At 35.0% G+C, this 26,509-nt stretch overlaps 1 protein-coding gene across 1 annotated transcript; it reads left to right on the top strand.

Moving 5' to 3' along the window:
* The first annotated feature begins 21,694 nt into the window (after positions 1-21,694).
* On the top strand, positions 21,695-26,237 carry LOC129247368 (esterase B1-like). Its single transcript, XM_054886486.1, has 6 exons — positions 21,695-22,000; positions 22,062-22,212; positions 22,280-22,840; positions 22,923-23,080; positions 25,543-26,019; positions 26,079-26,237. The coding sequence occupies exons 1-5, from the start codon at positions 21,896-21,898 to the stop codon at positions 26,017-26,019; spliced, it is 1,452 nt and encodes a 483-aa protein (XP_054742461.1). The 5' UTR covers positions 21,695-21,895; the 3' UTR covers positions 26,079-26,237.
* The last annotated feature ends 272 nt before the right edge of the window (positions 26,238-26,509 follow it).

Below are 26,509 nucleotides of genomic sequence, written 5' to 3'. Positions count from 1 at the left end.
ATTAAAAAAAAGAAAGTATTGTAAAATATTTACCAGAAGAATAATTTGCCGTATCTCCAAAACCCTAAGAGTTCCGATGCATAAATATTTATTAATACTTTTTTTGAAGTGAAATTTCTTAGGCGTCGATGGACGAGCGAGAATGGAGAGTAAAATTTCAAGGCCATGCAACGTTTTGGCCATTTTCGTTCCGCGAGAGAGAAAAAAGATATAACGTAGAGGAAAAGGAGAGAGAGAGCTATACCTTATATATATCTTAGACGTTGGGCTATTTTTCCTGAGTTTTGCCTTATGATTGCTAATTTCTAGTGAGAAATAACACTACCTGCTATTTGGCGCTTGTTTGTTGGTGCAAACTTGTAGGAAATGTATTTTTGGTGCCTACTTTTCGGCGCTATATTTCCTTGGTGCCTACTGTTTGGGGTGTTTTTTGGTCCCAATTTTTTTGGCGTTTTGGCGCCTACTTTTTGGCGCTTATTTCCGTTTCCTGGTTAGTGCTTTATGAAGTTCTATCCATTCCGGCATCGGATTTATTGGTATTGCCTTGCTGTAATTTGTGGTGTTGCTGCGGTCCTTCAATCGCTGCGTTTGCGCCGGTGGTAAACACTCGGAGTAGTGCGCGCTGTTGGCACGGTTTGTGTTCTGCGTCTACCTATACAGGTCCACCCTTCTCCGTTTTTTGTAAATTTTGTCTATTTGTATTCTCTGCAAATGTTGTGAATTTATTTAGCTATATATTCTTTCTCTCTCTCTCTCTCTCTCTCATTTTCTCTCGGGTTTCTCTTTCTTTGTCTGCTTGACAGTTTCCCTTCTGTTATGTGTACTACGCTACACGAACTTTTTTTGCTTATTTTGGTACATACCAGCCTTCCTCTACCCCTGCTATCACGAGCTGATACCGCATCTGATAGTTTCAGAGCCGGAGCGTTTATATCCATTCGGACGACAATACGACCCAGACAACAATGACGCTGGATCTTTATTTGCCGCACTACACACTATTGCCGCCTTAAATATTTTTTATTTGTTTACACCCTGGGTTACCAAGAAAGTCGTTAAGGACATTGTATTTTAGGTAATTTTTGATTAATTCGGTTACATGACTTTATGTTCGAAACTATTTTCGAGATATTCTTTAAAACCGAATTTTACAAATCGATTATTTACAAAAACCTTTTTTTTTTGTTAATTTAAAAAGTAAATCAGTTATTCAAAATCATCATCTTTTTAGATATCCCAAGAGGTATCATATTTTGGAATACATGTAATTGGATTTTCTATGGTATTCTAAGAATAATGTAGTCGAATAGACTCAAAACGTAGTGCAAGTTAAGAGGACCGGTGGTCTAGAAATTTCCAAAAATCGACTCTTTGCTTTTCGATATTTCGAAAGTATAGTATCTTAAGAATACAATGTGAAATTTTCATACGGGAATTCCCAATATTATAGCTTCTACAGCCAATGTGGAGACTGGTCCGTGCGCTCCTGTACCTCAAACTTTAAATTCGTTTTTATCGAAACTACTTTCGTTGGCGCGGTCTGCATGATAACTCATACAGTTTTTAACATTTTTTTGTTGCGGTTTTTTGTAAATATTTGAAATTGTATAAACATAATTAAAGTGTGTGACATTTATGACGTAAAATGCATACTTTTCTTTGTTGCTAGATATTTAGAGTAGAAGTCCATCATGTGAAGGAAAGTACATTGACAATAGGGATTGTAGAATACTTCATTACATTCTACGCCTCCATCTATTTCTTTCTACTGCACTCTACTCTCTCAGTTGAGGAGCATCTCCCTATACGTAAGTAGATAGCACTCGTTTCATGCCACCAGACACTAACTAGTCCAAACTATGCCTAGCACCAAATTAACTAAAGGAAAGCAGTGCGAAAGCAATGGGTTGCTCCACAGGGAATATACGTGTAAATACACGCGCACATTTGCATATCCTTATGTATATATATGTCTGTGTGAATGCCCGTCTATGGGATTGCGATTGTTGTCTAATTCAATTCAAGAGTAGGACAATGCTATGCGCTTTGACCTCTTTGTTCTCTCTCGCTCTATCGGCATTTAATTCTAATCCTTTCATTGAAGAGCACAATCCATTGACCAGTTTGAAGCGTCATTGAATGCGCTTAGGCATAACGCTCGCACTGCCGTTTTATTATTGTTGTAGGCAAACAGTACCGAAGCAGCAAATATTCAGCAGCATTCAGCGAATGAGGATTTGAACGCGGAAGACTTGCAGCCTTTCGAATGTACTGGCCATTTTAGATGCATATACGCACCTATAGCTGCATGAGTAGTAATCCAATGAATTGTATTCGAATATCTAACTGCGCGGAATTTGTATGTTTGTGTGTGTATGTGTGCGCTTACATATACAGGGTACATATTTAAGGTCCTTTCTATACCCGCACGTATTAGTGTGCATAAGGGTTTTATAATTTACTTCACATTGCGGTTGTATGTAGCAGCACAAAGGAATCGAGACCGAGTTAGATTTATGCACCGGTGGCCATAATAAAAGCAACGCGACATATTGTAAAATTTTGATTCATTATTAATGTACAGCTTGATTTTTTGACGTGATAACGTCTTATAATTCGATGTAGCCGGCTGCACGCACGAAAAAATGTGTCGTCACCTTGCTCATTAGTGTTACCTTGCTCATTTGTCGTTACCTTGCTTATTTGCCGTTACCTTGCTCATTGTCGTTACCTTGAATGAACTGCAAGCGAAAGCGCGGAACGAACGACAAAGCAAACAAAGCAAACGAACGGCAACGTTCGACATCTTGCTCTCTCCTACTTAAGTGAGCATATATATGTATGTATATGCGCATATGTACATATATAAATTCACGTATTTGTATTTGCATATGCCTTCTTATTGATTATTATTAATTTGATTTACTTGAAGAATTTAAAATAAACCCAAGTTAGTTAATAATACCTGTAGTCTTAATGTTATTATTATTAATTTTTTTATTATATATGAAGGAAAAAATATATGGTATATTAATATTTACCATATACTTATAAGTTATGTTGTATACTGATATATGTATATAAACATGCATATTCATATACAATTTCGCGCAATTTTCAAAAAGAACAAATCTATATGTAAAAATGCATACAAGTCATATGGACCTATCAAATATACGAATCTATTCCGTAAGCAAACAAATGTAAGCTAATGTGCTTGAACTGCAAGCGAGAGCGCGGAATGAACGACAAAGAGCACAATCGGCCCCCGCGTTCGGCAACGTTCGACATCTGGCTCTCCTACTTGAGTGAGCATATATATGTATGTATATGTATGTATATGCGCATTTGTATATAAATTCACATACTTGTATTTGCATATGCCTTCTTCCTGTGTGCAGGGTAATGAACCATTTCTCTGTTGAGAATAGGACGATGATAGAAAAAGTAGGAAATGAAAGGGAGTCTTCCGAGTGTAAAATATCTTGAAAAAGGCAAATCGATGATGGTGCCTCTTAGTGTTGTTGACTTATTAACGTCTGATGCACAATCGAAATTGAAGAAATCTTTCATGAATTTGATAAATGTTTCGTCATTTTTCACGTTTGTGTAAATGTAACTTGACCTATTCCATTGCAATTCCATTTACCTCCTCCTCTATATCCATACAAAATATCTATCAAACAAATAAAGTTAGTAAACCGACTTTACAGACAACCTCTTTTTTTCATTTTTTATATTTTTTAATTTTTTAATAAAACTATAGTTAATAATAAAACAAAAATCGTATAAGTCAAAGTTTCACACTTTGTGCAAATTTAGCAAAAATTCAAAAAAATTGTTTTCCAATTCTAGGAACTTAAATTAGAATTTCTAGAAAAAATTTTGGTATGCATTTTTTTATCATACTAGTATTAAATTCTATTATACCAATTGCAAGCTGGTAATATTTTAAAATTGGCCTTGAGTTGTGACAATTTTTTTTGCTGATGGACCTATTTATTTCCTTCCTATAACGAATTTTCGAAAAAAATTTCACTAGCACGAGACCGCCAACAGATAAAATATTAAAAAAATCAACGCAATTCTTAGCCACTCGAAAGTCGCACTTTGTTATTTCAAAATTCGATGGGTTATAAACTGCAAACATGAAATTTCTGATTAAAAAGTTTAAAACCTTCATAAAAACTTGTTGAATTTTTAAAATTTCTTTGTTATACCGAAATTCAAAAATTAAAAACTTTGAAATTGAAATTTTGATTTGATTATATTTCTTTATTATACCAAAATTCAGCGGGATTCCAAGTTTAAAAGTTTGATGAAAGTTTATTTAATTTTTCAAATTTTTTACTAAGCCTATAAGTTGTAAAAATGCAATTTATGTAACTCCTAAAATATCTTACTAAGGGTTTTCACGAGTTTAGCTTTAAAAAGTAGATATTCATGAATATCAAAAGAAAAGAAATGGAATGGATGAGCAAGATTGAGTCAAAAAATTAGCAAGATGGAAGTAATGTTTCAAAACACTTTGAAATTCAAAAGGATTTAGGAAATGTTTCTTATTAATTATTTTCAAAATTTAATTTTTCCGATACTGCCAAACGAATGTGTATAAAAATAGCTTAATATGCGCAGCTGATTGGAATATCATTGTAAAAAAAATCTTGAAATGTTGACTAAAAAACAGGAAGAAAGATTTTTGATTTAATATTTCGTTGACTTGGCCAACTTTTAGTTGATTTGGCAACATTTTAATGGGCTAATTATCCTTTTTTAAAATGTTTCCTTTAAAAAAACAAACGGTTAAGCCATATCTGAGCAAAACTCGCTACACTCACCGTGGAAATCAATTTATATGCAAGTTTGTTTGTTATGTTCGGTCCCAGTGCTTGACGTTTTATGTCTAGTGTTGGAGTTTTATATTCGGGGGGCAGCTGGCATGGCATAGTTTCTCGCATTCAATTAAATAGAACTCCATCTCATTATTTAAGTATTGTGTTGAAATTGGTTGTAGGAAAATCCGGTCTTTTGAAATTTTATGATTGCTTTTCGAAGAGCAGGAGAGGAATTTTTCCCTTTCAACCTTATTGAATCGTTTCAACTAAAGTGCTGTAGGAATACCACAGATAATTTAATTTATATTTCCCAGTTACGACATAGGAAACTATTTATGCAGAAAACAATTAACACTGCTTCTACTAAAACGCGAACAATCAATGCGAACCCTTCAAGAGAAACACATAAATGAACATATTTCAATAAGTGTCATCACATCAAATATATTTAAGCGCAAAAATTACCGTCACGACTCCGTAGTCGATAAAACATGCGTTTAAATGACTCCGAAAATATCGTTTTTGAGAATTTTTCAACGGCTGCGTAGGCAGGCACGGTCAGAGGCTAGGCGTACAGACACCTGACTTCTGTAAAAGCTGCCTAAACGGGTAAGAAAAAGAAATGATCTCGCACATTCTGTGCCACTTCCCTGCTCTGTACAGATGAAGACTCACCACTTTAGATACACAATTTTGTAATGAGTTAAAAGATTTAAGCATGGAAACGGGGAGGCACTTAGGGAGATCAGGACAAGTTCCCCATTTGGTATCACAATGGGAAATGAGCCTGAGTGTATCTTCTAGTGAACAGTCACTGCAACCTAACCTAATGCACATATACAGTCTGTGTCAGAAAAAAGGAACCGCGATTATTCAGGACGTATAAAAGCTATATATTTAAATTTTTTTTTACATGAAAGTGTGTGCAAAACTACAAGTCGCAATTACTCTATAAGTCTTCATCTTTTTCGAGTATAGCCTGACATCTATACAACATGTTTTGAGCCAGCTTTTCTGCGTAGCTCGTCGACAAACAGGACTAGACTTGGCGAACTTGACGCACGAGTTGCTTTAAATCTTGGACTGACCTTCCGGCAAATTGCGTCTTCATAATTCCCCACATATTTTCAATGGGGTTGGCGTCTGGGGACTGGGAAGGCCAGTGCAACACTGTGACGCCATATTTTTGTGTCCAGGCCTTACAGAGTCGACTTTGGTGTTTTAGGTCATTATCCTCTTGCAAGACCCAATCTTTGTTTCTTCTTGGATACATCTTTTTCACCGACCTCAAAAGTCCTCGTTTGTAAATTTCGATAATTTTTTCGGCGGTCAAATTTTGGGTGACGAGTTCCAAACATCCGAAATCGCGCTCGGATAAGCAACGTCAAACATTCACTTTCACCGGATGTTTAATAGGGCGCGGTACGAGTTTAATATGGCTCGTTGGCCAAGCTCGCTTTATTTCTCTACCGCAGGTTTATTTCTCTACCGCAGTAGGTGAGTATCTTATTTACATTTAAATTGCAAGCCAAACATATTATATTATATTTCTAAGATATCTTCATAAAATTACATACACTTTCTTAAATTTCATCAGCCATACATATGTAGATAAAGGGCCAAAAATATTACATTATCTTCCAAACATAACTCATGCGAGTCTGCCAGCCTCATTAGGTGTGAATTTGCCTACCAAACTGTCCACCAAACAGGTCAGAGCTAAGGTTAAGTTAGCATACCAGTCTTGCCTTATTCTTTAGAATCAATTTAAGCACCAGTCCACATTATTAGCTTCAGCGGTTGTCTGATTATAGTTAAATTTCGAAATCCTCCTCAAAAAATTATTTCCTTTCCAACGATACTTCTGGTACGATTTTCTCCCCTAAAAATATTAAAATATTTACCGATGTTAGGAAAATGCAAATGAAATGCAAATAAAAGACTTAAAAGTGTTAAAATCAAATGAGTTGAGTTGCTTGCCCAACCATTTATGTCACGAACGAACGCTCCTCGAGCATAATGAAGTGGTGCAGAATTTTCGCAATTAAATTTCACATTAAAATAATAAAAAAAAAGTAAATAAATTGACTAGGGGAAGAGGTGAGTTACAGAAAGCATAACTGTAACAGCTGCTGCCAGCAACATTTCGAGTTGTTGTTATGAAATTTTAATTTGAATTTGCAACTATGTACGAGAAGCAGAACTGATTTTGTGGCACAAAAAGTTAATAATATCAAAATAAAAATAACAAAAATAGGTTAAAGAAGGTAACAGGAAACGGGTGCACTTTAAAAGAAAAGAGGAATAAGTAGTAGTGCATGAAGTAGACGAAAAACAGAAAAAAAAGGTTAAGAGCAAAATGTGAGACCAAAGCCAACAAAGTGAAGTACTTTTTTTCACTGTGAAATTCAGTTCTCCAAAGCTGAATATAATGCTATTATGGCAAACAAAAATTATTTAGATTTCTTTTCAACAGTCACCTTCATTCTGCCTCCGTAACTCCTCCTTTACACTTGAAAAGAAGAAAAATGTCACTGAAGGCCAGGTAGGAATTGTAGAGCGAATGGAGAATTTATGTGAATCTCCAATAGACGCTGCTTGTTGGGCGATGAAAGCACTCGCGGTTTCCAAAGCGCACTATATATTAATTTTTTAAGTGCCAAATGTCGCCTTGACAACGAACTAGAATTGTTTGATCGATACTTTACGGGAAAATAATGGATTTCTTTTTCCCCTAACTAATATTTCTTACTCGTGTGCAAATGTTCTTATCAAACCTCTACAATTCTCCGCTCTTCTTTGCCAACTCTAACTCTTTTACCATCTGTCACAATTTTATTCTTTGATAGACCAGCATTAACTTTTCCACTTTTTCAAATTTTTTTTCGCGTCGGAAACTTACTGCATATATGCGTTTTTTCTTTGTCAACAAGGAGGTTAATCACACAGCATTAACAACTTTTTTTTGTAAGAAGTAAGCCGGTACCGGTTTGAAGCTTTTTGCATTATTTTCTCTCACCACAAAAAACATCAATGGTTTTTTTTAATTAGGAATTCAGAAATATCATTTAAATATTTATCACTATTAATTTGCGACATTATGAGGTATTTGTGTCGTCGTGAAGTTATAATTAATTTTTGGTTCTTATTTTTTATAAAATAAAATTTATAAATAATTAAGTGCAACCAAATGAAATAATTTTATTACTGAAAATAAGTTTAATAGTTAATTTATCACAAACAAGTTTTAAAGTCTAAAATAATTCACGGAACTATAAAAAGGTGTTTCCACAGTTATAATCCGCTAAGAATTTCCCAAGAGAACAGTTGATATGTCCATTTATCCTCAAGCATACACCAGTGCACTGCACAGAAGTTCCACAGAGACTGAGACTGTACAATAAAACGTCACAACTTAACGAATGAAATTTCAATTTCACTATTTTCCACAATTGGCACTGGATAAAAAAAAAATATTGTTGAATCTTGAAAACATGGGAGTTGCGGAAAATTTGGCGTAAAACCTATAACTTTATCGCAAGATTTATAATCTTTGCCAGTGGCTACGTACGGCAGTCTTTTTGGCACTTGTGGACCAGACTACTGCAGTACACAAACAGACCAGCAGTGGATCACGTGAAGGTCAACATAAAGATTTCCATCACTAGAATTTTTTTTATTTTTTACTTAGTAAAAGAGATACTTAGTGGGAGAGACAGGATTATTAATTTTGCGCCACCTTGTAATTCTTCTGTATTCATCTGTCAAGTGGCACCATAAAGCTATAAATGAAATGAACAAAATGGGCTAAAAATGGGGTAAAACTTGCATTAGGGTTCGTGGATATCTAAAAAAACTTGAATTTTCTATCCTCTTTGAAGTCATCTGCACGAAATATTATTTTTGGAATAATACGATTATGTACAAAATTTTTTTAAACAGTTTTTATACCTGACCCGTTGGACTCAAAACGCTGGTCGCCGGTAAGATATTTTTACCCTGCTGAAAAGTCAGAAGTCTCAAGGAGCTCAATAAGGTGAATATGGTCAGAAGCTCTAATGACCACAAAGAACTAAAACACGTAAAAGAAAAATCGTAGTTAAACGTTGATAACGTTAAAAGAAGGAAGTTGTCAACATGGAATTTATTCACCTGTAACACGATACTCGCTCGCTTCATCGGATATTTATGGTAAGAATCGTTAGGGAGGATTTATTACCCTCACTTTATATTATCGTATCTTTTGAATTATTATATGATTTTGAAGCCAATAGAGGTGAGGGACAACCGAGTCTCAAATTGGATTTCAAAACTGTTTGAGTTGATACAAACAATATATAATTTATTTTCACCAACTACGTTGCGAATAAGGAGTAAAACAAAAAAATCGTATTCTTTAGCGGGCAGAGAAGTGGTGAATCGAATGCAGTTAATATGTCAAACTAAAATTGTCAAAATATACTTAACAGTAAAATACACTTAAAAACGCATTGAAATGCCTGCGAGCCCCATTGCTTGAGGGTCTGGAGTACGTCTCAAAAGCGGATCTCCCAGCTCTGCTTAAATTCACCAAAAGCGCTGACATCCTACATGATGTCTACTTTCGGTATTCATAGAGGTCGGTCTCCATCTGGTATCGCTAGAGACCAAATAGTCTATGCGCGGCTTATTGCCAACCAGGCTAACCTAACTTAACCTACTTAACAGTCAATCAGCTATGTTTACTTACCGAACCGTTACTTTTTTTCAAATGTTCACTAGTTGGACGATTCCACAATTTCGATTTTGTTGTACTACAATTAAATGGCCTTGCCTTCCTACATTGGCAGACGGAAATTCCTTGGCTTACTATCTTCACAAGATCTGAGTTAATTCGCATTAGTGCTTGCCCACAACATAATAAATAGACGAATGGACTGTGAGGAGTTAAACATGTTTTTTGGTATTTTAATACTCTGAGGCAAAGAACTAATTATGGCTTTAATCAACCAATTACAAGAAATATACGTCTAGCTATGCACACTATATATAATACTATAGATTCAATTTAAATGAATGAACATACTGTTGAATTAGAAATAGTCTGTAAGGATATACGGTGGATTGAGTAAATAAGTAAATAAATAAATCGGCGAATTTTTTTCTGCTATGGTACCCTCGTCTGCAATATTCGACATCGCCAGCAGGCATAAGCCCATACATCTTCCATAGAATCTTGATTTCGAGCATTCCATGTTCCGTCTATGATTTTTTCATTATCCAGCATTCTGTGCCATACAATAGGAAGGGCATGATGAAAAACTTACAGAGTGTGAATTTTGTTATTTGGGAGAAAACTTTACTACACATTGCCTATTTAGTCCAAAGTAGCACTTGTTGACAAGTGAGATTCTTCGGCAGATTGTAAGGCGGAGATTATTATCAATATTAAAGTTGGTTTTCAAATAAAATAGTTTTTTCTTGATAAATGCGAGAACTACTTAAGGGATTTTGATTTGCGTTTGTTTTCCTGTTCTTTCTTTCGCCTGCTAACAAGCGCTAGTTGGACGATATATCTGAAGCCAAGTTTTTATTATTACTTTAAAATACAACTGTCGTTAGTGACTTACAGTTTTATAAGCTAAGTGGACTTAAATTTTAGGATTTTCCTTAAGAAGTTTAGAGAAAGTGTAAAATAAAAGAAAATTAAATTAACAGAATGTTGTTCGATGAACCTCTGGTAAGAACTTCCCCACATATATACGCTGAAACTAATAAATCTTTATACAAGTTTTGAATGCACGTCAAAACAAAAAATTACTATGCCACTTATATTTTTTTCATGAAAATATTCATTAAGTGTTATTGCGCAAAGAAGTAAGCATTGAGAACACTAAAATTTTCGTACATATATAAAAGAGGCACTGGTATCTTAAACTCTTGAGGGTTAGACTAATAGTCTGCTCAATAACTTAATGATTACTTTGAAGAAAAAATCTTTTTACTTGCTTGCCTAAACATTTATGTATGTGTATACATATGAAGATACATATAATCCTCCTACCATGTAAGCTTGGCAATTTGCATTTATATCGATTTGGTTGGGAAGGAGTGCGCTTACGTTGCCAATATGACATAAAAATAACCATAAAACAGGTTTATATGAACATTTGATAAAGAAATTCGTCTTTTATGCGAAGTGTAAGCTACCAGCTCGAAAGTAGTTAGGAAATGAAGTTATACACATTTTTAATGAGAACAGGCCGTGGCGTACGTGGAACTCTTAAGTTTTCACTTAAAATGCATATCTACACACACATACATACTAGGGATGCCAATGTTAGCGGAACATTTTTATAGCGCGATTTCGGGATATTTTTAAAGTAGTCTGGAGGTTTCGGGATTTAACTTTTTTAATATGAGTAAAAATTCAAAAGCTGAAAACTTTTCACTACACCGCGAAACAAAACCATTTTAATTTGAAATGAACTGATTTTAAAATCCTCTTAGATCTTCTTCGATACCCATCTGATGACTTGACTTCTTTTATTATTATTAAATATAATATATATTAAGCTTTAATAAGTATCATACATAAATTAAAACAAGTAATCAAATATTGCAATCGAAAGTTGTTGACTTCTTTCAATTCGATATTTCAGAATTTTCGGAACCCCGAAATGAATACAATTTAATCCGGGAATTTTCGGTACCAGAAATAAAGCCGAATTAACGGGATTACGTTATCCTGATATCGACAGTCGTAATATTAACATATTTAATATATGTACTTATAATATAAGAAATTGTGGTGGTTCGGGATAAATATAACTGGGGGTTCAGTTTCAATAATTCCAATTGAAGAAATGTAGTTATACATACAAAAAGTTTTTGAAAGAGTGCATGTGTGTGTGAGTTAAGAAATCTCCATTCCAAACTTTTTTCATCCATAGCGTCAATAGGGCTTTTCTATGCTCATGAAGTAGTTGAGTAGAATATGCTCGTATGAGTGAGTAGTATGTTCTCGAGTAACATATTCACCACACTTTCATACTATACTTGCTTGTTTATATGGAATTTTTTATTGTTCCCTGTTCACTCCTCTCGGGAGCATAGGTCTCGACAAGACTCAGTATTGCGTTGGTTTCGTTAATATATTTTAATTTTTGCCTAGTCTGCCGCTATCAGTCCTAAGTAGTGGGAATGCTCATCTGTCGTTGCTTAGGAACAACGCCTCATTCTAGCTTCCAGCGCCATCGGTGTCTCACATTTTTCTGACAGAAGGATCGCACAGATGGTTGAGGACTTCGCTAAATTTCGTGTGTCTCCGCTATTACCGCGGTCGCCCACTTCCTCTTGCTGACACCACTGATACAATGTGTACCGGTGAGTTTTTCTTTGGCTGTGCTTGTTTTAGCAGCCACAATGCAAATAATGCGCAGACTATTGTGCGGCAGTAAGAATGGAAAGGATAATTTTTTTTGGGTTCAAGAACAGAATTAGAGGAGTTTTTTTTAGAAACAGGGAAAGTAGGTAAATTTAGAAAACTGCGAGCATCGTTTACGTGGGATTCGAACCCACTACCTCCGGGATGGCAGGCTAGTGCACTTACGCTGGACCACCGAGGCCGCAATATGTAATATACAGCGTGAAATATATTCAGCTTCTGCAAGGAAACAGCTGCTCATCTAAGGACAGAAAATCATGAAGAATATAGGCTACTTCAAAATTATCTTGACTCATCTTCCAAATGTCATCCGCTATATCAGTTTTGCCAGTCAGTAATCTGACTGGACGTGTGTTTACTTTTTCGAATCACAAAACATTTCTTCAGCACCTGAAGCGAACGCAATACATTCCCCTTTTAGTTGTGTCGAATAGTTCTGTTGCTTGCTCAGCATTTGGGTTAAACAGCTCAATATGTTAAAGTATTTTCAATCATTGCAAATTCTTCCCAGTACTTCTGGCTTATTTGGCATTACAAGCGTTTATGTTTTATACGCATTTTAGGGTTTCTTACCGTACGATGAAGTTTGTGATTTCCTCCTTAAAAATGAATTGTTGAATTATCAGAGATTATCCATTGCATTCAATGGGGCTGGTCTTAATCTATTGTACGTCCAAACCCTAAGTGCGTGGGCACCGCACTTTTATAGCTTTAATGGGTATTTCTATTATCTAAAAAACTTAAATTGAGCTATTGTGGTATTAGCATTTTCTCTGCACTCGCCTACTCGTCCACTTGAATCAAACTCTCTCCTGTCTATTGCAAGTTCAGTGTCTGAATTTCTGATTTGATTTCTTTTTGAAAGAAGATCAGAAGCATCAAGTTTGTCGCTTTTCTGATCCAAACAATTTGGATTATTTTTCGTTATTGCGAATTCGTTTATATGTAGAGGGGATAAGCCGATGTTGATAAGCTGTGGCGGACCTTTTATTTTGGCAGCATCTTTGAAATCTGTTGTTTATGAGATTCAAAACTGTTGTTGTTATTCAGACCAAAATATAACTGATATGATCGTCGATTCTCCGAAATATGTATGTCAAAAATATCTTAAGCACTTGCAAACTTTCTATGCGAACAAATTTGAAAAATTCAAGTATGTAATTGCAAAGAAGTGAATTGATTTCTTTTAATTTATTTAATTCGCTGCTGAGATATATATTACTTAAGTAGAAGACACAAAAATACATAAACATACTTGCATACAAAAGTAAAGAAACATATCAGAAGAGAGAGCAAGCACATAAGTCGTTGTTGGAAATAAGCCATATAATGAGGCAATGAGTTTTTACGTGGCATGTGCGTTGGTTATATGCAACTTGGTTTTACGTTGCACACGCGCGGTTTCGAACAGCCACACACACAAAAGAAGTTCACATTCTTTTTACCCATGCTGTATATGAGCTGGTAACAAATATATGTATATACTATATAATCAACGCAAATTGTAGCTTAAAGCAGAAGTTGTGCGTCTTCTGTACACTCTCCACTTTTCTCCCTTGCCTTGCTAACATAAAATGGCTTCTTAAAATCTCATTTTATGAGCCAAAGGCGTATTATTTTGCGATAATGTTATTAAGGAGTTTGATGCACTGATATTGCTTTAAAGTACAATCTAAATCGAGACAAATATGAGCGCAAAAATAGTGTAGGATGGAGGGCTGAACCCGGAACAGTCTTATGCCTTTTACTCAAAAGCTGTAACTGAACAGCTGTACTGTTTGCTTCTCTGTGGCCAAAGAGTGTTTGTTAATATAATATTTTAGTAACAGAGCGAATTAGCTAAGTGACTATGCACGAGTATGTCTCTCTATATCTAAAGGTATAAGATATGATCTCTTTATATAAGTACAGGTAAAACCAGATAAAAAAACAACACAGTAAAAAAACATATAAAATATACGTTGTGGCTGTATAAAAAATATTTAAGTCAACCAATTAGTTTTTTATCTGAAGCGAAAAGAGGATTCCTTTAGTTCCCTTTAATTCGTAACCACATGGAAAATTTTTTCTAAATTTATAAAAATTTTCCAGTTCTTTGTCATGCGCAAGGGAAACAATAAGCTTTTGTTGTTCGGCTTAATGTGCATATAAATATGAGGGATTCCATGTCAGGTGGTCAAAGTAGAATTGGTTTTATTTGTAGGCTTGGGTATAATGAGAAGTAACTGGAAAAATTAAAAAAAAAATATTAATTCCGAGATTTAAGCAAAATTAAAAACTTTAGTTTAGAGTTCTTCAACCCTAGAAAGAGCATTTATTTTGTCCTAATATTACAGTAAATATGTATGTACGAGGTGTGAAAAAATGGTCGAAAAATAAATGAATCAAGAAGCATCAAACTTTGTGTAAAAAATGGAATTAAGCGCTCAAAAACACTTGAAATATTGACAATGGCAAAAAAATTTGTCCAAGTGGTACAAGCTTTTCACAGAAGGTTGAGATGGTGTGAATGGCGATGCTAGCTCTGAACACTCCAGTACATCAACAACCAATAAAAATGTTGAGAAAGCGAAGAATATTGTTATGGACAATCGTCGAATCACAATTAGAGAAGTTGTCGAGAGAAGTTGCTGAAATTTTGGATGAAGAGTGTGTCACGGTGTTTTCATCGCCAGTAGCCACATTTTGTTCTCCAGTTAGAGAGAAAGGGCTTATGTGTTTGTGCTTCTGCAATTTTAGTATGGAAAAATTACTTTCAAGAAAACTTAACTCACTACTTTATAAAAACAAAGCGTTGTATGACCAGGTCTACACGAGGGAAGTACAATAAAAGCATAAGTGGAGCGCCCAAAGTTAAGTCTGCAAAGATTGTTCTTAAAGCGAAAAACGCATTATCGTTTAAGCGCTACATATCTTTAAATGTATGGTAATGGTAGGGGTAAAGCACGGTCTTCGCACTTTTCCAAACTGACCTATTTTCCCCACTTTCAACCCCAAATAAACTTAACCTTTCCATCCTTACTCCCGCGCAATAGTCTGCGAATTATTTGCATTGTGGCTGCTAAAACAAGCAAAAACAAAGAAAAACACACAGTTACACATTGCATCAGTGCTACCAGCAAGAGGAAGCGGGAAACCGCGGTAATAGCGCAAACACACCAAATTAGGCAAAGTCTTCAACCATCTATGCGATCCTTCTGCCAGACAAATGTGAGACACAGATGGCGCTTTAAGCAGCAAGAAGGCGTTGTGGGCATTCCTACTACTTAGGACTAGTTGCGGCAAGCAAATCACCTACCCTGTCAGAAATCAAAAACAGGTTAACGAAACCAACGTAAGACTGAGTCTTGTCGAGGCCCTATGTGCCCGAGAGAAGTGAATAATGAAAAAAAAAACAAAAAATTGTAATTGTATTGCTACCAGATGGATCTATTGTGTGCCGCTAAGTGCTTAATTTTTAATTATTTAGTAGTGCAAGGAATCGAACCAGCTTCTTACGGGAGAGTGACTGCAAATCTTCATCCTCTAGTAAGTACTAGCCCAGAATTCCGTGCCTCCTGTGACTTAATGTTTCACAGTTGGTGATTAAGTGTTCCATGGACTCCTCTTCATCACAGCAGAACCTGCATAAACTAGTGCTAGATACAATTAGACCTATGGGACGTATTGAAATTTTTATTGCAGGCAAAGTGGCCCTTTGAATCCCTTTTTTTCTATGTTGGTATTAAGTTCAGGAACTCTTTGGAGTGATTAAGGCCGCCAATTAAGGGGTAAATTTTTGTGGTTTCCTGTTTTTGGTTGTTTTTGTTAAAGCCGAAAAATGGGGTTGGTCCAATTAATAGCTCACCCGCCCCTTTTTGGCATAAAACTCTGCTTACTCGTTGCCTTCGTGTCCTTCACGTACTGATACCCAAATCAGGAAAACCTGATTCAAGGTCGCCAGTTTGCTGAGTGCATTGCTACACTCTATAAGGACTTTTGAATCGAACGTAAAGCTATTCAAGGCTTTGCGAGCTGATTGACCGTCCGAAAGTATTTTAAATTTTACATTTTCGAATCCTCTTTTCGATACAATTTCCACTGTTGTCATTACGGCGAAAAGCTCCGCCTGGAAAATCGTCGTATCTGTGCTCAGTGCTAAAGATTTGTGTGCTTGTGTTTTGTGGGGCCAACTATTCCTGCTTCTATCTCCTGGTTCAAGTTATTTAGTTTTGTTTTTAGTGAATTGCAAATTTTTTTACTGATGCGTTGATTTATTTCTTTACACCTGGTCCCAAAAAATGTTCTTTACAAAAATAATTTTTAAAAAGAAATTTGTAATATTTAAGTAATAAAATTTAAAAAAATATGAAAAAATAATAATTATAATAAAATAAATAATAATTAAAATAAATATATCAAACTTTTGTTGATAATTGATGCCTACACCCTGAAATAATCAGTCCTAAATAAATGTTAATCGAACTGACTAAAAATTAACATGTGCACATAGAAAATATCAGTATTCTCTAGGGTTGAAGCAAGACGGGCATGTTTTTGTAAATTGTAAAAGTTTTTAAAAATGATCTCAATATCCACATTTTTGTTACGGTTTTATTCTCTTCTTCTTTATTGGGGTGATAACCCCTAAGGGATTTTGACCGAGCTCAATAACCAGTTGTTGTTGAAGCAGCATAAACATTCTTCATACAGGGAATGCTGCTAAAGTGACAGTTTTTGGCCGAACATAAATTCAAGTCGATGCGGTTACGTAGAACCGACTGTCGTGGGAACGTTTAACAACCAGTCGTTTCTTTGCCTTGCTAACTGGCGCCAATTGGGCACACCAAGTGAAGCCAAATCCTTCTCCACCTGATCTTTGCCACGCAAAGAAGGCCTTCCTCTGCTACATCCAAGTGGTACCGCATCGAATAATTTCAGAGCCCAGGCATTTGCATTCGTGGTAACAATATGACCTAGCTAACGGAACTGTTGCTATTTTACGCTGCATTGCGTCTATGGTGCCGTAAAGCTCATTTGTTGCTTCGCTTGCGATAGTCGCCATGGTCAACGTGCAAAGGTGCAAAAATCGTCCGCAGCATCTTCCCCCAAACCTTTCTCATTGATTGCTGCCGTTGGTTTTATTATGACATACGAGTTTTACGTTATTACTTGTGCAATCATTTTAATTGACCTTCAATTGCTTGAATGTGAAAGAAAGTGTTGATACAATTGTATTGTGTTTATGTATACATAGCAATAAAAGTGCTTTGTGTAACTGCATATAGTTTTGAATTTTACATATATATTTTTATTTTTTGCTCTCTTTATTTTCAGTAGCGCACGACAGTTAAGCGCCAACCTCCGCTGGTCGCGCATTGCAAATTCAGTTGTCTTGATCAGTTCTCCGTTCGTGTTACTTACTTAGCTAAAATATCACAGCAGCAAACTCAGCTTTCATTATTATTAATTAAATAAAATTTAAAAAAAAATTATTTCTTTCAAATGTAAAAATTTCTTCGAAAATATATAATTTCTTCGCCATATTCTCAGTGAATTTGTGATTGAATATTTTTGCGTACCTTAGTTACTGTCTTGGCAAATATGATACCTTTTGTTGGTTTTGTTGACAAATTACGTTGGCGTTTGAAGTAAGTTTAAACCAAAAAAGAAAACAAAGGAACCAAACAACAACCCTAAATTGAAACTAAGAAAGTACATATGTGCTAAATTTATACTTAACAATTCGTGTACTAAATTGATTGGGCGAGTTTAATTCGACCTTTATCGAGGTACACTCCTTTACCGACGTTTTTGAAATTTTTCTTCCATCGTATTTTTTGGGGTTTTTTGGGGCTGCCTTTTGTACAAAATTCAATACATTTTCCTTTATTTATAACAGAGGTATCGCGTTTTTGTTGTTTTTTTTTGGAAATTTCCGTTATAACTTCTGCTCAAATATGAACGAGACGTTATCAATAAAACGGTCCACAGATGACATATGGCAAAAATAAATTTTTTGTTTTTTGGTAGGACTGTTATAAGCTTACATGGCAAATTTCAGGTGATATGTCACATAGTTTGTTTTCTGTGCTACTGTAAACAAGTCAAGCTCGAGTGTGTTCTTCGAATTCTCTTTTATGACTTCAATTGTCTCAAAATGTTTTCCACGGAGCGGCAACTTGAGCTTGGGAAACAGGAAAAAGTCACATGGAGCCATATCAGGCGAATACGGTGCTTGCGGAACGATATTAACATTATTTTTGTTCAAATAATCGCGAAAAAGACGTGATGTGTGAGCTGGTGCATTATCGTGATGCAAGAACCCTGACTTGTTGTCCCACAATTCCTTCCTTTTAAGACGAATGTTCTCGCGCAAACGCTTTAAAACGTCTAAATAATATTCAGCGTTAACCGATTTTGCGATTTGTGTGATTTTCAAGCACAATTTTCTTTACATTTCCGATGTTTTCGTCGTTTACTGAAGCTGCTGGACGACGTTCATGAGGCAAGTTTTCAACCGACGTACGGCCCTCTTTGAACGATTTGTACCACTCGAAAACACGTGCACGCGATAGAGCAGAGTCCCCATAGGTTGTCTGCAACATTTTTAAGGCGTCTGAAGCCGAAATTTTGTTGGAATAACAAAATTTCAAACAAATTCTTTGTTCAACTTGAACTTCCATCGTTAAATTCGAAGAACACACTCGAGCTTGACTTGTTTACAGTAGCACAGAAAACAAACTATGTGACATATCACGCTGAAATTTGCTATGTAAGCTTAGAACAGTCCTACCAAAAAAAAAAAATTTATTTTTGCCATATGTTATCCGTGGACCGTTTTATTGATAACGTCTCGTTCATATTTGAGCAGAAGTTATGGTACTGCTCTTTACTATACTGAACACTAAATCAAGCAAGCATTTTTGAGTTGTAGTCTCCTAAAGGCGCAAAAAAAAAAACATTAAAAATAAAGTTAATTAAATAAAATTTATAATAATTTTATAATTTTTTGTAATATTTTTTTAATTTAATTTTTTTTGTTTTTCTTAATTTAATTGTTTTAATATTTTTTTAGTTTTTTTTTAGTTTTTCAGTATTTTTTTTATTTTTGAAAAATAATAACATTTTTTATTTCACATTTGTTTTAGAACTTGTGTTTTTCAAATTGACTTGTCATTAAATTTTTTTTTAATTAACTAAAATTTTTTTAAATCAAGCAAGCATTTTTGAGTTGTACTCGTAAAGGCAAAAAAAAAAATTAAAAATAATATTAATTAACTAAAATTAAATTTATAATCTTTTGTAATATTAAAATTTTTTTTTTAAATTTTTGGTTTTTAATATTTTTTTAACTTTCTTTTGGTTATTTTTTAAGTTTTATTTTTTTGAATTTTGAAAGAAAGAAAATCGAATCACTTCCCAAGTATTTTTGAGTGTCGCACCATTTTTCGGACCTGCTTGTGGGTACCAGTGGCGTTACGTTATTGTTTCCTATAATTGCTGCTGTGAAAAGCAGCCAGTTAGTCGAGTTAAGCACAAAGACCAAAGCTAAATGTATACGTGTTTTCGCTCCAATCTTTAGATATCAGCAACATTTAAGAACATTTCAAAAATATTAAAAATATTAATAGAGGAGGAAGTCACTCTTCAACATTTATATTTAAGTCTGTGCTTCATTATTTGTATAATTTTTTTTTTTTATTATTTACATTGTAACTAGTTAATAAATTATAAACTAACGAACAATTTTGATTTAATTTTGTGCAATTCAATTAAATTTAATAATGTTCTGCCCAAGGCTTGCAGAGAAGTGGGCTACTGCGTGAGTTGGTGCGGTGTTTTCGTTTCAGCCTTTTTTTCCATTTACCGGGATCAATTAGGGCTGAGGCTTCGCTATTTACATGGTGGCGCAGTCTTTCCATATGAGATTTACCGTTTATGTAGATCCAAGTGGCAACTGATTCGATGACAAGGTCGTGTTCGATATCGGTATTGCGGACGTACCAAGGTGCATTAACAGCGCATCGTAGTACCTTATTTTGGAATCTTTGTACAGATTTTATATTGGTTTAGCTTGAGCAGCCCCATAGCTGGGGCTTTGGCTTTCTGGACGGATATTATACTGATATTTTCTCATTAATATAGTTTACATTTGACCAAAGAGATTAAATGTATGCACGTTTATATGTACATATTTCCTTTTTGATTGATTTATATAAAATCAGTATCAAGTATGAATTATTTTATACAGAAACGCAATTTTCTAAATACCAAATATAAAAAATCTAAACAAACTATTTCAAAGCAATTATAATTAAAATAAACTCAAAAATTTTACCGAACTTGACTGGTTTGGATTGTAAAAAAAATCGTGCAAGCAAAAAAATATTGTATATCTCTTCCGGACTTGAACCTGAACTAAATTCGTGCCATAAAAACCGAATGAATAATTCCGTCGATGTTAGCTTCTGCGCCAAAAATTAACTGCCTGCGCGATTTTCTCAATCGCAAATTCATTCGCTTCGCTGTGGGCATGACATAATCCCTTACTAGTGTGTTAAGTCCCCTACTAGTGTGGTAATTTGAATTTGAAAATCCCTTACTATGAATCTACAAATTAGTACTCGAAAAAAGTTCACTTAACATTTGCGCCTTCTCATTCCATTCATATTCTCTGGTAAAACAGAGGAGAGGCAAATAGGTATATACATGAGCGTAACGTGGGTGGGCACGTTGGCAGTGGGAGTGTTGATATTCAACTCTATTCTTCCTGATTACGACGTAGAGAATAAAGAAAGTTGCGCATCCTGAGCACCGCCACTTTGTTTTTGGAGAATTTGAATTCGAATGAAAGAAAGAATATAAACAAACATTTGCGCGCAAATGCATGCACGTGCACCATTTCCTCTGCATCCTTGACTTCATACTCCCTTTGGATTATTCTTCCTCTTCTTCTTGTTTGTTCACAAAAGGGAATCTTCTATTCTATTATTCTTACTTTTTGATAGTACGCCTTTTTTTTAAATTGCACTGAAAACATGCGAGTTTTGCCGTTTTCGTGTTATTTTTATTATTATTATTATTATTATTATTATTATTATTATTAATATATTATTATTTTATTTTTATTATTATTATTTTTATTTTTATTTTCCTCGTTTTTCACCTTTCAGGTATGTGGATTTTTTTATCAAACCATTTTTTTCTTTCAATAAATAAATTTTAATAATTTTTTATGTTTATATAATATTTTACCGATTTATCTCCTAAAAATAAGTCAAAGGTCTTAAAAGAGAGAATGAAGAACGGGATGAAAGTTAATTCAGAAAATGTTTTGAATAAGATTTAAGAAACTTTCTTAATTCTTTTTATATTCCATACATAAGCTGAGATATTTCTCTCAAATTGTAACTAAAAAGCAAGAAAAATTGTTTTAATGTACAGCCTTTTTCAAAATAAGTACACGCAATACCGTCTTTCCACCAACGAAACTGCTATTGCCGACACTGAATATGGCCAAGTGAAGGGCTTAAAGTGAAGAACTCACACCGATGCATCCTACTACAGTTTTGAGGGAATACCCTATGCCAAGCCACCAGTAGATGAGCTACGCTTCAGGGCGCCACAACGGCCAGAACCATGGACAGGTGTAATGAATTGTCTTGGCCCCAGAGACAAGGCCATACAAGTTCATTTGATAACAAAAAACGTAGAAGGCTCAGAAGATTGTCTCTACTTGAATGTTTATACGAAGGATGTGAGTGAAAACAAAACTAGAATTACATACCTAGATATTTTTTTGATTTGCTCTGCTAAAGTTGAAGCCTACTAAACTACGCCCAGTTATGGTTTGGATACACGGAGGCGGTTTTATTTCTGGCGAAGCCAGTCGTGACTGGTTTGGACCGGATTATCTTATGGAGAAAGATGTCTTATTAGTTACGGTGCAATACCGACTTGGTGTTTTTGGTTTGTAAACTTTAATCTAAAAGGTGGCTCTCAACAACTCAGCGGAAATTAAATATTTCGTTTATAGGTTTTCTCTTTATGGATTCACCGGAGTTAAATGTGCCCGGTAATGCTGCTTTGAAAGATCAAATATTAGCCCTTAGATGGGTCAAAAGTAATATAGCGAATTTCGGTGGTGATCCCAATTGCGTAACGCTGTTTGGCCAAAGTGCAGGTAGCGCGGCGGCGCATTATCTTTGCATCACGGAGCAAACGAGGGGACTCTTTCATCGTGCCATTTTGATGTCAGGCGTGGCTCTTTGGCCATGGGCAGTTCAGGGACCAAGGAAGGTGGGCTATCCGCTAGCAATATTGGCAGGATACAAGGGCGAAGACGATGAGCAACAAGTGCTGGAATATTTAATGAAATGCAAAGCCATTGAACTGACTAACAAGGAGCCAATGCTTTGGACCGTTGAGGAGTTGAAAGATAATATCAGGTTTCCCTTTGGTCCGTGCATAGAGCCGTATGAAACAGCCGAAAGTGTAATATTAAAAAGTCCGCGTGAACTTATGAAGACAGCTTGGACTAACACAATACCGCTAATGGTGGGTGGTGTATCAGAAGAGGGCGTAGTAATGCTGCCATGTAAGTAAAATAAGGATAATGACAAACGGCCTAGAGTATATTTATTAAATATGCCTGCATGTGTGTTTATATATTTTTTTAGTTATAAAACTAATGCCCACTTTAATTTTGAAATTGGAAACTTGTCGCAACTTTGTGCCTACTGCAGTTGTGGATGACGAAGAAATTATGAAACACGGACAGAAGCTGAAAAGCATACATGTTGATGGCGATGACATAACTTCTGAGCACTATATAGATGTAAGGAGCAAATAGTACACTTTTTTGTGCACTGACTAAGTTTACACAGGTCTAATCATAATCTAGATTTTTCTGAAACTAGTTCTTTTTTAATTTACTTCAGAGTAATGAGTGCCACTGATAATCAGGCAGCGATTTTTTAGTAACATTTGTTTGTTTCAACTCTTTTTGTGCTTTCTAAAGTAATATTATATATGATAATAGAGTATTTCCATCGAGCCTTGAATACGTGCGGAAAGACTCCAGTCTACGTTTAACTACAGTAAAAACTCTCAAAACAGAGTCTTACAAGCTGGACATCGAAATAGGCATCAATACAAGGCATTAAAATCAAATCCTGGGGCAGACACGTCAGACACATGAATCAGTTACGAGGGTTGCATCTTATATTTTGCAGCCCACATTGAAAACACAGTCAAATTATAATGAAAATGACTTTATTGCCTTTGAGAATAGTTTCCATTAATTGTGAAAAAAAATCGGAAAAAAGTCCTTCGCTCAGGCACGAGTTTCCTATGTTTTTAAAAGCAGTATAGATTTTATTGAAATCTATCAAGCGGGGTTTACGTTACAGTGATCACCAGTTCAAAAACCCTAGTTTGGAGAAAAAGCATTAAAAGTGTCTACTTGCTCTCGAACGCTCCGGAGCGCCCGAGCACCCTTTGTTAATTGTTGAATAACTCGAAAAGTATCTGTCGGATTCACCTCAAATTTTCAAAGAATATTTTTAAGATATACTTTGGGAAAATGCAAAAATCCAACTCTTTGAAAATTCTGACTACCCCTAACCCCTTAAAGGCTGCAACAGCTTCTTCAGGTGTTGAAAACCGTTGACCTCGCATTTTATTCTTGATATTCCGAAGCAAAAACAAAAAGTAAATAATTCTGACGCAAATCAGGGATGTAAGGCAAAATCACCCATTAATTCGATCTTTTGAGTGCTCAGAAACTCTCTTGTGTGAACCAATACGTGAGAGCGCGCATTGCCTTGGTGAATAATAATTCGTCGTCGCGGGTTGGTGTTTTTTAAATCTCCGAAAACTTTAGGCAAAATAAGATTGTGTACGAGCCGGAGTTGATTCTTTAGTAGTATAGTTGCAACTATACTATATTTTCGATATTTGCCGAAAAAATAGGCTATTTGATCTGATTTTAGATTTTCCCTCTGTGAACAACTTTTGCTGGATTAGGCTCGTCTTGAAACACCCAGACTGTCCATCGCTCTTTTGTTTTAGCTGAGATGTGTAGATTCGCCATCTGAGACGTTTCAGCTGAGGTATGTAGATTCACCACTCGTTGCGATGCACTTGACGTGCTTTGAATTGTGTTATTTTGTACAATTATAATTTGTGTTATTTATATCATAGTTAGTCAGCAAAAGCAAAAACAAAAAAACCAGTCTCGCGAAGTCTGCCCAAATCAATTTTTTTTACCAGAAAGTATGGAAACTAAAGTCGACATTATAGAATCGTTATGGGATACTAGCTTACGTATGGCATGACCATTGAGTAGTAAAAAAATATCCTCTTATTCTACCCCACAGGCATTTACGAAAGTCCAGGATCTGTTTCCTAGTTTCTCCGATTGATACAAAAGATTTGCAAAAAACTTAAGACGTCTGTAATTTATATTGTGGCAAATGATTAATCATGGATCTATGCATTAAAAATTTGGTTTTTTTATGTTTTAAACTCGATTCATAAATTTTGAGCTATAATGATCTTAGTAATTGTTGTTTTTTTTTTTTGAGTGCGCTGGCTCATGCCATAGTACCGTTGGTTTTTTTTATTATATTTCTTACTGCTTAAAAATAGCACTGGAAACCGTGACACTAAAAACTTTATAAACTCATTTCATTTCAAATACAACGCAGCACGAAATTAATCACCCTATCGAAAGATTTATAATTTTTGCAAAGGGCGTCTTACGTAAATCATATTTGGCACCTGTAGACTAGACAGCTGTAGTAAGCAAACGGTGCAGTAAGCAAAATACAGATTTACATCACTCAAAATATCTTTTTTTTCTATCTTTTATTTCATTTACTTAGTGTGTTTCTATGCCAATTTACAAAACTCACATTTCGTATTTCTTCTGGTATCCTCTAATGTGCATCCTATTCCATCTTTTATTTAAATTTTTTTTCTTATTTGTCAAAAGAAAGATTTCCACCACCCAAAATTATAATTTTTCTATTTAGTAAAAAAAAGTTATTCGAAAACAAAATTGGATGATTAATTTTGCAGCCCTTATTACTTACTTCATTATATTTCATTTAATTAGTTTTTTTTTCGAAGCCAATTGGAGGAACTCACATATCATATTCCTGCAGTTATCCCATAATAATCATCCCATTCCATCTTACATTTTTTTATAAACTTTTTTTCTTATGTTTTTTTTTCTATTAACTGATATTTATAATCTATTCACTTATACTATCCGGGTTCCATTTTCTTTCTCAGCTCAAAAGTTATTGGTTATTTTACTTCCCCATCCATCGCACTCTGCTTTCCCGTTTAAATTATGCTCCAAATGCGCCTACTTATCTGTATCGTTTCGCTTGTTATTCTGAAGTGATGCCGTATCCATATCGCACTTGGTGTCTGGGAGGACGTGCCCTCAAGGCAGCTTGTCATGGCGATGAGTTACCTTATCTTTTTTGGAATGCAATGTCACACCGTTTGCCAGAAGGTAGTCCTGAACATCGCACAATGCAACGGATGATTGGTATGTGGACTCACTTTACCGCAACTGGTAATCCAAATAATAAAGAATTATCTGGAATGGAGTCAATTAATTGGGAACCAATTAAAGAGCATGTGCCGGCATACAAGTGTATGAATATTGGCGAAGAGTTGGAAGTCATAGATTGGCCAGAGATGCGAAAGATTAAGGTGTGGGAGAGCACCTACGACGGAAATAAGGAGTTGTTATATTGAGTATAAATAATACATTTTTCAATTAATTTAAAATTAGTGCATTTCACAATGCATTGCAGGCAACAGTCTGGTATCAAGACATATACACACTAACGTAGCAGTACAAAAACAAATGCCCACATCAATTGCTAATGCCATGATGACACTTTATTTGCACTTATTTCTGAACCTTCCTCTTGTTTTATTTGAGTAACTGTAAAATAATATCTTTGCACGTTTGTATATTTTTTAATAATTTTAAGTTAGTGTGTGATCCTGTTTCAATGTAGTATTTCATTGTTGATTAAATATAGAAATATAATTCATGAAAATGTGTACCGGGTGGTCTTTATAGCTTTTTTTTTTTACTTGAACCAAATGTTATTTTGGCAGTGTTAGGGCTTTGCAGTTCTTTCTTTACAGAAAGTCAGCCTGATATCTCTGCGGAGCGCAATTAAACGCTTTACGCATAACCAACGTTTGAAAATATCATATAATTATTTCCAAAGTC

The sequence above is a fragment of the Anastrepha obliqua genome, chromosome 1, assembly GCF_027943255.1.
Source record: "Anastrepha obliqua isolate idAnaObli1 chromosome 1, idAnaObli1_1.0, whole genome shotgun sequence".
Classification (NCBI taxonomy): Eukaryota; Metazoa; Arthropoda; class Insecta; order Diptera; family Tephritidae; genus Anastrepha; species Anastrepha obliqua.
This window is presented reverse-complemented; position numbering and strand designations above follow the sequence as displayed.

What these genes read in the sequence shown, in the direction of transcription:
- LOC129247368 (XM_054886486.1), top strand. Translation starts at nt 21,896, where the DNA reads ATGAATTGTCTTGGCCCCAGAGACAAGGCCATACAAGTTCATTTGATA. An exon ending in GGGCGTAGTAATGCTGCCAT is followed by an intron (nt 22,841 to 22,922) that starts GTAAGTAAAATA and finishes ATATTTTTTTAG; the next exon opens with TTATAAAACTAATGCCCACT. An exon ending in CTTCTGAGCACTATATAGAT is followed by an intron (nt 23,081 to 25,542) that starts GTAAGGAGCAAA and finishes TTTCTTTCTCAG; the next exon opens with CTCAAAAGTTATTGGTTATT.